The sequence below is a fragment of the Momordica charantia genome, assembly GCF_013281855.1.
Source record: "Momordica charantia cultivar OHB3-1 chromosome 9 unlocalized genomic scaffold, Mcharantia_2.0 BLBB01000009.1, whole genome shotgun sequence".
Lineage (NCBI taxonomy): Eukaryota > Viridiplantae > Streptophyta > Magnoliopsida > Cucurbitales > Cucurbitaceae > Momordica > Momordica charantia.
The window spans coordinates 8,073,712-8,086,278 of NW_028275167.1; the positions used below are offsets into that span (position 1 = coordinate 8,073,712).

Sequence of the window (12,567 nt, forward strand, 5' to 3'; positions counted from 1 at the left end):
AGTCCACTGTACGGTCCCTTTGTAGATGTGGCAAAGGGTTATTTGCAGTAAAATTTAGTAGAGCCCTCTGCCCCTCTCTTCTCTCTCCCTCTCCTCCCCCGATCTCATCTCTCTCTCTCCCCTCCGGTCTCCGCCGCCGGTATCCGCCGCCGGAGCTACTTCTTCACTCTCCCCACACCCCATTCTCCGACCCCAATTCCCCTCAATTTCATCTCATTCCTCGATTCGATCTTCGCAGCCCCTTCTTCTCGATCGCTCTCTCCCTTTCCTCTCCTCCCACTTTTCCGGCGCCTCCTTGTTCTTCCCCGCCGAGGTTCGTGTTTCTTCGTCTGTTCGTTCAATGGGTTACTTCTGGGTAGTTTCTGGTTTTGGGCACTGCTGTTTTTTTCCCCTCTTTCTTAGCTTTTTCACTTCTGGGATTCGTTGGTGTGTTTAGGGTTTCTTGCTGCTAGTCCTGTGTGTCTTTTGGCTGGAGCTGAATTCTGCGCTTCGAATTGGGTATTTGCGTACTCGTTGAATTTTAACAGGAGAGGCGCTTTGGGGGTTGGGGTTTGTTCTGAAATTGTGCTTCCCGCTTGTTCTATTCTAATTCTAGTGTTTTGAGTTCAGATGAATTCCTCGGAGAATGATTTTAGCGTGGTCAATATATGATTGGGCTAATTCTTTTCAAAATTTTAAGCAATAGTTCCCGCTTAGTTAATGATTTTTAGAAATATTAATACGGCTCAAGTTTTCTTATGTGCGTGATTTGCTAATAAAGATGCAAAATTTTTGAATTGGGGGATACGCATGGTCGATGTTTTCATGTATCTTTAATTCGCTATTTTATCCTGGAATAGTTCTTGGAACTCGATTAATTTTCCATGTTCATTTAAATTTCACTTTCTCCTCTGGAATCATTATATGATGACACACCATAGAAGTAACCTTGTTACTTTTCGATGTATTTTCTGTTTTACGAGTATGTCTAATGGAGTCATGGATGTTTATGCTTTATTCCTTGGTTTGACTTGTACTAATTTAGGAAAGCCCGAAATGTGTTTACTTCATTTTCTTTTTAAGTTACGGCTTTTAGCCTTTTCTGTTTAGATTTTGCTGTTTTAATTTTAGTCTCTTGAAGGGATTGGTTAAACTAAAGTTCATGGCATTTTATCCACGAAAGAAATTTTTGTTTTGTCATTATTGGAAAAGATGGAGAAAGACTAAGTTTGTTGTCTTAGAATTGTAATCTCACTGCCCTTGGGTTTTTATGATTTCAGTTATAATGTTACATTGTTTCTCGGAAGATTGATACATGGAATCTGAAGACAAGAAATTCGGCCGAGGTAAATGTTGATATGGTCAATTTAGTCCCTTCTCTCTCTTGCACTGTCACGTTTAAGACTTAATAGTGAGACATAGCTCGGGTTAGTCTGTGCGTTATTTTAGGTGGTTGCGGCCAGCATGCAGTGAAATTGCTTATTGACGTTGTGTACAACATTGATGCTTTTGTTTTTAGAAATATTTTGAGGTTACAATATGATTTTAAATAATTTTTTTGACCTGAGAATGTACCTTTTCTGGGTGTAAACATGCCCTTGGATTTTCAATTTTATTTATTTATTTTTATTAGAACCAAAGGTTCTGAATTGAAGAAAAAGGGTTATACTTTTACTTCCTATGTTGACCTTGTCCCCATAAATTCAAATTCCTTGAGAGTTATTGATTTCAAACCGATAGGCCTCACAACAACTTCCGAAAGGTCCTTGTCAAAGTTCTCATTGATAGGTTGAAATAATTCCTCCCCGATATGATTTCTCACTCCCAATGGGTCTTTCGTAGCTGGAAGACAAATCTTAGATTCGGTTTTGACTACAAATGAAGCTATTGATGAGTGGAGAATAAGTAAAAGGAAAGGGGTAACTTTCAAAATTGACTTTGAAAAGATTTCCAACAAAGTTGATTAAGAAAAGACTTTGTGGATGATTGCAATGAAAGCAGTAGCATGGAGTATGTGACTAGGAAGCTTGGATTGTTCAACAAGAGGGAAAGGGAATAGAATGAGGTTCTTGATTTGGGAAATTTCCATTGCTCTTCGTAGTTTTCACTTCCAATTCCTTTGTTGTTATTCTCCCTTTGTTATTGACTCAATTTTGGGTGGCTCTTTTTTTTTCCTTTAATTCCTACAGGAAGAATGATTTTTTTTTTTGTTGGGGGGGGGGGGGGGAACAGGAAACCTAGGAAGAAACATTTACCAACTTCAGGCAGGCAAGGAGATCTCTCCTCCTTTCTCATTATCATCCTTTCAAATCATAGAAGCTGCATTTTGAAAAAGGATTTGAGCTTCGTATGGGGTGTAAAGCTGACTTTTTTTCATTTACTTATCTAGGCATGACGCTTGGAGGAATTCCCACGTCCCTCCATCCCCTGTTTCCCATATGATTGAAAAAATTCTTGTGAGATTAAGCAAATGAAAAGGCTCACCTATATTTGAAGGTGGTAACCTTCTCACGACTAGTCTTGGGAACCTTTCCTCATATTTCCTACCTTTCTTCTTATCCCATTAAATATAACTAAAACCTCAATATTAATCACCTCCCATTTGCAGATCACACCATTCTTTTTCTACCACAAAGGAAGGTAAGGTTGTTAATTGTGTCAATATTTTAAAATCTTTTGAACTTTTTTCCATGTCTGAATTTAGTCTAACAATAAGATGTCAGGAGTCAACTATGACGATTGGTTAGGCCAATTTTTAGTCTCCCTTAGGTCGTCCTGTAACTGGGAACTCAAAGTGTCTCGACTTTTAGACTCTAGTTAGTGAAAAAATTCAATTCAAGCTTTAGTATTGGAGGAGATTGGTCCTCTCTCATTCAAGCCTTCTTGGCAAATATTCTGTCGGACAAAGTGTTCAGTGCAGGAAGTGAATGAGTTCTGTATCCCACTGAAAGCTAAACTCTTAGCAGTTTCCCCCTAAAATTGCATATAAGATCTATGCCTTGCTGTTAAAATTGCACATAAAATCTTCTGAATGTTTGAAGTGAAAGAAGGTTTTAAGGGTTTCTATTTTCTTCAAAGCAATATGGTCTTTCTGACTTTTGTCAGCAGTTTGCAATGCTTCAATGCCACTTTTGCAGTACTTTATGTCGTCCCTATTAGTTAGCTTTTCTTTTGTAAATATGTTTCTTTATTGATTTTGTTTTAATGTAAATAGAAAGGGATATGAAATTACAAGAGATAGCTCTTTTTCATTCTCCATCTTGTACAATTTATAATTTTATTATCTTCTTGGTCACCTGAAGTTTTGATATATCTTTGTTTGTACCTTTAGGACCAAGGGAATTGACTGGTGCCGTGGATCTAATAAGTCACTACAAACTGTTACCTCACCATGAGTTTTTCTGCAAGAAGTCACTTCCATTATCAATTTCAGATACACATTATCTTCATAACGTGGTTGGAGACACAGAAATTAGAAAAGGAGAAGGGATGCAATTGAATCAACTCATCCAGAATACTTCTTACCCTAGAGAGACTAATGCCCGCATACAGCCATTTGACCAAGATATTCTCATAGAAGCCTTCCAACTGAGGGAAACTGGTCCTGTTGATCTGCCTCCTGTAAGAATTCTATTATTAAAATGGTTAAAATCAGCCCCTTTTTTCCATTAGCTGGAACTTAGATGTCACCAAGGGATTGGGTCCGATTATCAGCATTTCTCATTGTGATTCTTTTCTCTTCAACTGATGGCTCATTTATTTTTCTTTGGTAAGGCCGAGAAAGGTGTTCCAACTATTCCAGGGAAGTCAAAAAGTGAGTCCAAAGATAAGGAAAGAAAGCATAAGAAGCATAAAGACAGGGATAAGGAGAAGGATAGAGAGCATAAGAAGCACAAGCATCGTCATAAAGACCGAAGTAAGGATAAAGACAAGGATAAGAAGAGAGACAAAAGTGCCCATCACGAATCTGGTGCTGACCATTCAAAGAAGCATCATGAAAAGGTTGGACAACCTATACTCTTCTGCAGCTCCTTTGTAACTACTAAGATTAGAGAAAAATGGGATGGTTCAGGAGTAGGTTGTCATTGACCTTATGAACCTTTTAGTCTAGTTTATTATTGCAAGATTACATTTCTTGAAGCGCTTCCCTTTCATTGGCTTTTTTTCATTTGACCTGGATTATCGACTCCATAGCATGCTGTGAGGGCGGGAATTAAAAAGGATAAATGAGGGAATTATGAATGGCAATTATTGGTTTGTTTTGTTTCGTATTTTCTCCACTAAAAATTAAGGATTAAGTAATCTATTTGTGTTTTACCACCAAACTAATATACAATTTTTTGTGCATATAGCCCAAATGAGCTAATTATTAATTTCTAATTTCAGAAAAGGAAGCATGACGGAGAGGATGATATTAATGACATTCATAGGCACAAAAAAAGTAAGGTAATGCAAAGTCAAAATCTTTTTCAGCTGTAGATTGCATGCTTACTGTAAAGAACAATCATCCGGGTTAACTTTTATTTTATCTTTCCAATTGGTATTGTTTCCAACTGACAGTCTTCTGCATCTAATTTCTGCAGCATAAGACCTCAAAAATTGAAGAAATGGGAGTGATAAAGGTAGCGGGCTGACATTGTGGAATAATCTAGGTCATTTATTTCCTCGTATGGTTGTAGAAAGATTGGTGGAATTTTCACTTAATGTTGTCAAAAAATACTTGAGGTATATTTATATCTTTCAAGTAAATTCTATATTCAATTGTTCTTCATATGATTACATTTCTTTTCATTCATGCTTTTTTCCCATCTTTTTCATCAGAACAAGAAACAATATTTTTTTTATATTTTATTTTTATTTTTATTTTTTTTAAGATTCGAACTTCTCATTAATATAATGAAAAACAAATACAATGTCCAAGAGATACAAACTCTAAAGGGGCTTTTCTTCCTTTTCATTAGAACAAGAAACACGCTTATCTTCCTTTTCTATGAAAAGAAACAAGCTCCCATTGATAGTTGAAAAGGTACACCATAAAAATTATTGCTTCCGTAAGATTATCCAGAGGAGCATTGACATCCAACTATCACTTAATTTACAATAGGAAAATCTAAACCAAAACCTTCCCATTAAGAGTTTACAAAATGAAATCTCAACTATAACGAACTACATTAGGAGTATAACTTCAAAATGTACTAGACTAGGTACATCAAGAAGAGGCTTGAACTTGGCAATGCCCATCCTCTCCTGCGCTCCATGGGATTGTGTCCAAACTGATGGGACAGGACATTAAGTTTGAAATTATTTAAAAATTTTGGGCGGCCTAATGGTCGGCTGGTAGTGGATTGAAACTCATTGAATGTGCAATTGGAGTAATTTATAGCCAACATTCAAGAAAAGGAGGTTACGGATCTGATAAGAAAGGAAGTATGAATGAGGTGGGCGTGGGAGTGGGAGTGGGAAGTACTAGAGAAGCTCTAAAAGAGAGAGCTGATTTTCATGAGAGAGAAAGTTTGAAGGAGGTCTGAAAGGGATACACAGCTCAGTGCTATGAAGATAATTTATTTGCTTCAAAAAGATTTCTAAAGGGGTAGTGAAGTCAATTTAATCTTTATTAGTTTAGATAGTTATGACATTTGTATAAGTAGTTAGGAGGATTTATTTTGGTTCCTGAATTTTTGAGGTAGTAAGGAAAGGAAAAAGAAGAAAAAGAGGAAATTTTGAACATCAATATCCCGAATTTTTTGGCAGAAGTCAACTTGGCGTAAGTGCAATCCAGCGGATACTTTGATCAAGAACCAAGATGGAAACTCGCATGATTTTGGAAAATGGAACTTTTACTGAAAGTTGAGAGGCCAATAGGCAACAACCTAAAGGCAGGGTCCCCCCACCAGAAAAAAGGAAACAAAAAAAAAGAAAACCTTCCAGTTTCTGATTATCATGGAAGGTCTTGGGTAAAAAAGAAATCTTTGTGATTTGCTTTTGCATTTTGCACTCTACTAGGAAGCCAAAGCCAAGTGATGTTTATTGATAGAAGAATCAATTGAACAATTTTTATCATAAAAAATTCTATAGTTTCTCTCTTTCCAAATAAGCCAAAAGGTGGATGGCACAAAACCAAAGAATCTTAGGTCTCCTGAAATTTAGTCCCTGCAGCCCCTTTATAAACCAGTCATCCACTCTGTTTGGGAGACGTAAAGACAGCCCCATCTCGTTCAGAATAAAACACAAACCTCTATAGGGAAAAGGGCAGTGGAGAAACAAGTGGGACACTCCTCTATCCTAATACAAAGGTTGCATACGGAAGGGGAATTGGGGAACCTTCTCTGAAGCCTATCAGCAGTATTAAGACCCCTGTACATTATGGACATTGAGAAGATTTTAACCATTTTCTTTCGGGTGTGCTTCATATTAACCCATGGAAACTCGGATGATGGAAACACAAAAATAATTTCTTTTATCGTGGTTGAGGATTTTGACGACTAGTGTGCTGAGAACTCAAATAGGGAGGTAAAGGCCTCCTGCACACGTACTTATCATATTTTCCCTAAGGAGTAACCCTTGGGGCTTCTTGGTTATACCGGCTTAGAGGTCTCAAGTTCAAACTTTCGGGTGTGCTTGATACAAAAAAACCTTGATGTCTTCTAGGTTCGAGCCTTGGGGTGGGTGTAGGTGCCTCCAGATATAGGGAAGCAAAGCTCTGATTCTCGAGTATTAAAAAAAGTATTTGTCATATTTATTGTAAACATCCAATAAAATGTGATAAAATTTTTGCACATAGCTTTGATTCTCCTTTAGCATGCTTGGAAAGGATACCCTCCCCTTCTCTTGAGCTAATCAATCTCATTCTCGTAAATGAAGATCAAGAAGTATTTGATCAAAGCTATCTTTCCACACCCATTCCCTTTCCCTGCCACCTCCGTCATTGAAAAAATCCCACACCAGCAGGGACTTCTAAATCTTCGTTTTAACCATTTGTTGTTAGGCTCATAATTTCTGTAGAACGTGTTAATTCTTTGAATCCAAAGATTTCACCCTCAAACTTTGTTTCTTGTTTTTATATGAGAAATAGAACCCATGTATTAAACAAACAAAAACATCCTAAGTGTGGGGGATTAGAAATCCCCCGCCACATGAAAAACTAAAGAAGCAGCTTACCAATCATGGATAAGAATCAAAAGACTGTAGTTACAAAAAAAAATTCTATGGTTTAAGCACCAAGTTGGAGTGTGATCTGTACACAATTACAAAAAAAATAAAAGGAATGAAGCCTGTTGTTTAAAACCCGACTATTATTTTTCTTCTTTCCAAATGCACCAAAAAATGGCTCTAACTTCACAACCCCAAAGGACTTTGGCTTTCCCTTTGGAGAACCCTCCTGAAGGGCCTTGAGAAGTGAATCTTCCACAGCTCTAGGCATACAGCTGGCAAAATCCAACTCTTTGAACAAAAAGGACCAGAAATCTGAAGCTGTTGGGCAGTGTAAGAAAAGGTGATCAAGGCTTTCCGATGCTTGGTAACAATAGCTACCCACCGAGGGCCAAAAACACCAATTAGGAAGCTTTTTTGACGGGTCTCGTGAGTGTTGAGATTTCTGCAGGCTAAACCCCATAAAAAAACTTTTACTTCCTTCGGGCAATTAAACTTCCAAATCGAATTTATCCGGGAAGCTTTAATCTAGGGTGGGCTTTCGAGAACAAGGATTTGGTAGAGGAAGTCTGCCTACTCTCAAGGTTCCTGAAGATCTTATCCTCCCATCTTTTCTAAAAGAATTCAGTAACTCCAATACCATCTCATTGTCCTGAAAGCCCCTTTTGAAGGTCAAGTTCCAATCATAAAAGTCGTCAACCCAACAATTAGCCACAGTAGTATCCTTGGGAGAAATACTGAGCAAATTTGAAAAAAGAAATTCCATCGGACTGTTTTTGCCAAATGTCTTTCCAAAATCTAATCCTTTGTTCATTAACAGCTTCAAACCGGACAAAACTAAGAAAGAGACACTGAATTTTGCTGTTTCAAACCAAGGCCTCCCATAAGCTTTACCTTTAGGAGGGAGGGACAACCATCCGAAACGCTCCTCTTCATAGATGCTAGCTCTAGTTCGCCTTCATAGAGCAAAATTTTCAGTTGAAATCCTCCAAAGTCACTTGTGAAGTCAGGCTTCATTTCTTTGCTTAAATCTTCCAAGACCCAAACCACCCTAGGCCTTAGGCAAGGAGGAGGTTGCCCATTTACCTAAATGTCTTTGTGAATGAGACACACCCCCACTCCAGAAAAGGACCAGATTAATTTTTCCATCTCATTCACAACCTTGGCCGGAGCTTTTACTGGAGCTTTGGATAAGGACAAGGCATAGAAACGGCAAGATTCAATCTACCCTTTTTGATATCAAGAGATATTTCTATCTATCAAGTTTCTTCTTGAACTTATCAACAATTGAGTCCCAGTAAGAAGCCTTTCTACAGTTACCTCCCAAAGAAGCCTCCAAAAAGTTAAAAGGAAGGCCTTCGACTTTGCAGCCAAGGGAAGAGGCACAACTCTGAAGTTGAGAGTGGTCTGTGTTGATACCCACCAAAGAAGACTTCCCAATATCCAATGAAAGGCCCAAACCTTGGAGAAAAAAAGTTGAGACCACCCGCGATCTATGAAGGTCTCTCTTGGTGTTCTTGCAAAAAATTAATGTATCATCGACCTATTGAAGATGGGAGACTTGACAGCTTTGGCCCCCATGCTAACACCCTCTAGTGAACCTTCTCCCATAGCAAAAATGAACGGAACGCCTAAGAGAATCCCCCAAAATGGTGAAGAGAAAAGGGGAGAGGGGGTACCACAGCATTTAAAATTGGAAAAGGTATCATTAACCAAGTCGATACCATAGGTTCAATGGACAATTCTAGGAGTTAGAGTTCAAACCTTCCTTTGTCATCTCTATTTGAAACATACTTTTGTCTTCTTACAACAAACTAGCATCATCTGTGGCCACGAGTGACTTGCAATACCCTAACTGAAGATATGAAATGGAATCGAGAAGGACAAGGGAGGGTGAGAGAGACCAGGATGATGAAAGAGACGGCGGACCTATTTCAGAGATAAAAATTTATTGAGACAATTTTATTTTATTTTTCTTTTACTTTTAAATGACCTTGATTTTGTATTGATATATTTTTGGAAAATTTGACTCTAGACCTGTTTAATTAGCCTAGGATGTTGAAATGTGTTTATGCTCTTTTATAGCTTCCTTTGGGTCTGAATTTGGAAATATAATTTTTTTTACATAATTTTGGGTGACTTGGTAGGTACTGGGTGATTGTCTTTCATTATTATTTTCTTCCTTTTGTTGGGTTGCTGATGGTTTAAGGATTGATCCTCTCTTATGATGAACTTTGAAATAAAATAGAAAGGATAAGAGAAAAAAAAGCTTAAGCATGTGTATTAATTGAATGCAAAATCAGAGTTAGATTTATCCATTCATTTCATGCATATTTTAAGTTTATGCCATCCAGTATGATTGCATCTTAATTGGTCCTTCCCAGTCCTTTTTGTGTTCTGCAATTCAATCAAGTACAACTGCCTGCTGGTAGTTATTTTAGTCGGTCTTGGCAAGGTTTTGCTTCATTTGAGTATCTTTTGAAGCACTTCTATTGTATGTTTGATTTCTTTTTGTCACCTGTAGCAGTTTGGTTTTTTTTTAATGCATGTTGTGATGTCCATGAAAAGTTAGTAGGCCATTTATGTCAAGAAATTTGGGGTCTGGTCTGCTCGAATCAGCTAATCGTGTCTGAGTCAATTTATGTCAAGAAAAGTAAATCTGCTCTTCTCAACCTTTATTTGTAGGGAAGCTAAATCCTTCTCGGTTGGGACATGCAGAAACTGCCCATTATATAGTATCTATCTTCTCCATTTGGTATAATGCATGCCTTAGAGATGGTAGCCTAGCTGAGCTTTAATGATTTTCTTATGCTATGGACCCTTTTGAGTTCCGAGTGTATGATAGTTTTTGCTTTCTTCATGCAGAGTAGCTTCTGACGAGGGTGAGTTTACCAGTTTTAGGATACGTGGAAGCAAATGTAAAAAAAAAAAAACAAAAAAAAATGGTGGAAATGAACCTTTGTATCATAACAATGGGTCTGATATATAAATATGAGCGATTTGCAGGACTGATTGTTTTCCTCAGTTTTCTGTATGGTGTTCATTGGATTGGATACCTCCACATGTAATATTATATTCTTCTTCTTTTCATTTCGTAGACTCGTTTCGAGTTGTAGTCTGAAGTAGTAGCATTTCTTCGTCTTCGGTATTTCGAAGGAAGGTAGAAGGCCAGAAACTCTCTCCCTCTCTCACATTCTCCCTCTCTCTCTTTCCCTGCCCTTTCCCATCGTGTTTCTTTTACCGTCTTCTTTTCGAACTCTCGGGATGTATACAACTAATCAGTCAGGATATGTATTTTTTTTAATGGTGATATCAAAGGGGCATATGTATAGAAAATGGACTTTGATTATTTATTTTTCACTCTTTTGGGCTCATACATGAGTGTTGAAGTGAGATGGTTTTTCAGAGATGAGAATTGAGCATGGTTTGCCTTTTTTTTTTTTCACTTATTTTCAGGTCTCTGTAATTGTTCCATGTCCTATTTGACCATATAATATACTAACATTTTACTAGTCTTTAAGCAAATTCTATGCGATTTTCTTTGAATTATGTGTAAATGTGAATGTGTAGTGTTAGAGAATGGTGTTTTATTTATTCTTATGGTTATTTTTGTTTCTATTAACGAATCTTTATTGGACACCAATAATTCCTCGATTTTTCGCATATGTTATTTCATCTTATCCCTTCTTTTTCTTTGGGTAATTTGACCAAAAACAATGGGAAGAGAATTGAGGGCAAACTAATTGAGATATCAAAGGTTTGTATATAAAAAGTAACTAATCAAGTATCGTTTAAGAGTTATATGATGAAATAATAAATAATTAATGATAATCTTACATTTATTTCAAACTCACGATATGTTTTGAGGGTTTGTCAAATAAAAATAAAGTTAAAATCATATTTTGGTCTCAGTCATTTTAGTTTTTGTTCATTTTAGTTTATGTATTTTTAAAATATTCGTTTTGGTCCTTTATTTGTAAAATTTAGCACAAATTCTACACATGGAAATGATTTCATATAAAGTCAGGAGTGTAACGTCTACATTGAAAATCTGTGCAACGTAAATATACTTGTTCGTAGGTATCTCACATGATCGAAATTGTGCAAATTTTGATGAAACTAGATAAACTAAACTATGTACGAAATGGACGAAACAAATACCTCTAACAATTACTACCTTAAGTATGTATGTAAATTTGATCATAAAATATATATCAAATATATATCAAATGTATATATAATTCATACCTCCATGTACACAATAATGAATTATATGATATATATCCTATATCAAAATGAGAAACTCAAACAACTAAAATTAAATTGTCGTCAAAGCGAGCATTGTTCTGCAATAATGACATATATTTCTAACTAAGAGATTGAGAACTCGATCTACCACCCCAACATGTTGTATTCAAAAAAGAAAAAAAATCGTCCTTTTAACTCACTAGACTAAATGACAACCACTGGCTTTCAATTTTAAGTTTCTTTTTATTGCAAATATGGGAGAGTGGGATATATTTTTGTAATTTTTTCCCCTCACAAATCTCAAATAACAAAGATGGTAAAGAGGACAAAACAAGGAAGGAAATCTTGAATACAATGTTTACGATTTTTTTTTCATAATTGAAATAAGTATTTTCCTTTCTTCTTCTTTTTATTTTTTTTAATTTTATTTTTCTAAATGTTTAACAAACAAAGGACAAAAATTGTAAATTTAATAGTATTAGAAATCTCAATATTTCTTTGAGTACGGATGTAAAAAGATAGAAAAACCTTTACCATTGTAATAAATATGATTTTAACTTAGTGGTAATTGATATTTGACTCGTTGATTAAAAGGTATGAGTTTGAATTCCCTTATCCACTCGTTGGAGTAAAAGAAATTTTCTTTAAAAATAGGTCATCCATGTTAATTTATTTTACTTTTTTTTTTAAAAAAATATAAAGGCATCTATATTGTTATCCCTAGAAAAATAATAAACATGTATTTATGCCAGCTTTGACTTATCTCAAATAGGGTGATTTAGCCCAACAATAAATACAATGGACCCTTATTCATAAAGCTTCAACCTTATCTTAAAAAGAATATAGAATATAGCAAAAGGCATATTCGACCCAAAATTAAAGTTCAAGAAATATTAGACCCTCTTGAATTTTAAGAACATAGCTATATGGTAGATAACATACGTATAGTTTTTCAACTATTAGATCCAAAACTAAAAGTTTAAACTCATATCCGAGATACTAAAGTAATCGATACCTTATACAAAATTATAAGTTATCGAATTGTATATTTAATATTTTTGTCATAGTTAACATTTTAAATGTTGATGTCGATAGAAATTGAGATCTCAATTTTATGAAAATGTTGATAGAGATATCGATAAAATGTGACTGTGGAGGAATATTTTCGAAAAATTATAAAATAAAAAAACT

The 12,567-nt window shown here is 35.8% G+C and overlaps 1 protein-coding gene across 12 annotated transcripts; it reads left to right on the plus strand.

Moving 5' to 3' along the window:
• Positions 1-19: 19 nt before the first annotated feature.
• On the plus strand, positions 20-10,218 carry MED19A (mediator of RNA polymerase II transcription subunit 19a-like protein). 12 transcript variants are annotated; one of them, XM_088117558.1, is made up of 8 exons: positions 23-313; positions 1,260-1,325; positions 3,311-3,600; positions 3,754-3,981; positions 4,366-4,420; positions 4,563-4,704; positions 9,814-9,906; positions 9,994-10,152. In XM_088117558.1, the coding sequence occupies exons 2-6, from the start codon at positions 1,295-1,297 to the stop codon at positions 4,565-4,567; spliced, it is 609 nt and encodes a 202-aa protein (XP_087973684.1). In that variant the 5' UTR covers positions 23-313; positions 1,260-1,294; the 3' UTR covers positions 4,568-4,704; positions 9,814-9,906; positions 9,994-10,152. The 12 variants fall into 12 exon arrangements, with proteins under 12 accessions (XP_087973677.1, XP_087973680.1, XP_087973682.1 ...); XM_022287858.2 differs by having other exon boundaries at positions 24-313; positions 4,366-4,425; XM_022287860.2 differs by having other exon boundaries at positions 24-313; positions 4,366-4,425; positions 9,814-9,883.
• Positions 10,219-12,567: the final 2,349 nt, after the last annotated feature.

Bases quoted from the DNA above. Each gene is read 5' to 3' on its own strand.
- MED19A (XM_088117551.1), top strand. From the start codon at position 1,295: ATGGAATCTGAAGACAAGAAATTCGGCCGAG. The intron at 1,326-3,310 runs GTAAATGTTGAT...TTGTACCTTTAG, and splicing joins AGACAAGAAATTCGGCCGAG to GACCAAGGGAATTGACTGGT. The intron at 3,982-4,365 runs GTTGGACAACCT...TTCTAATTTCAG, and splicing joins CAAAGAAGCATCATGAAAAG to AAAAGGAAGCATGACGGAGA.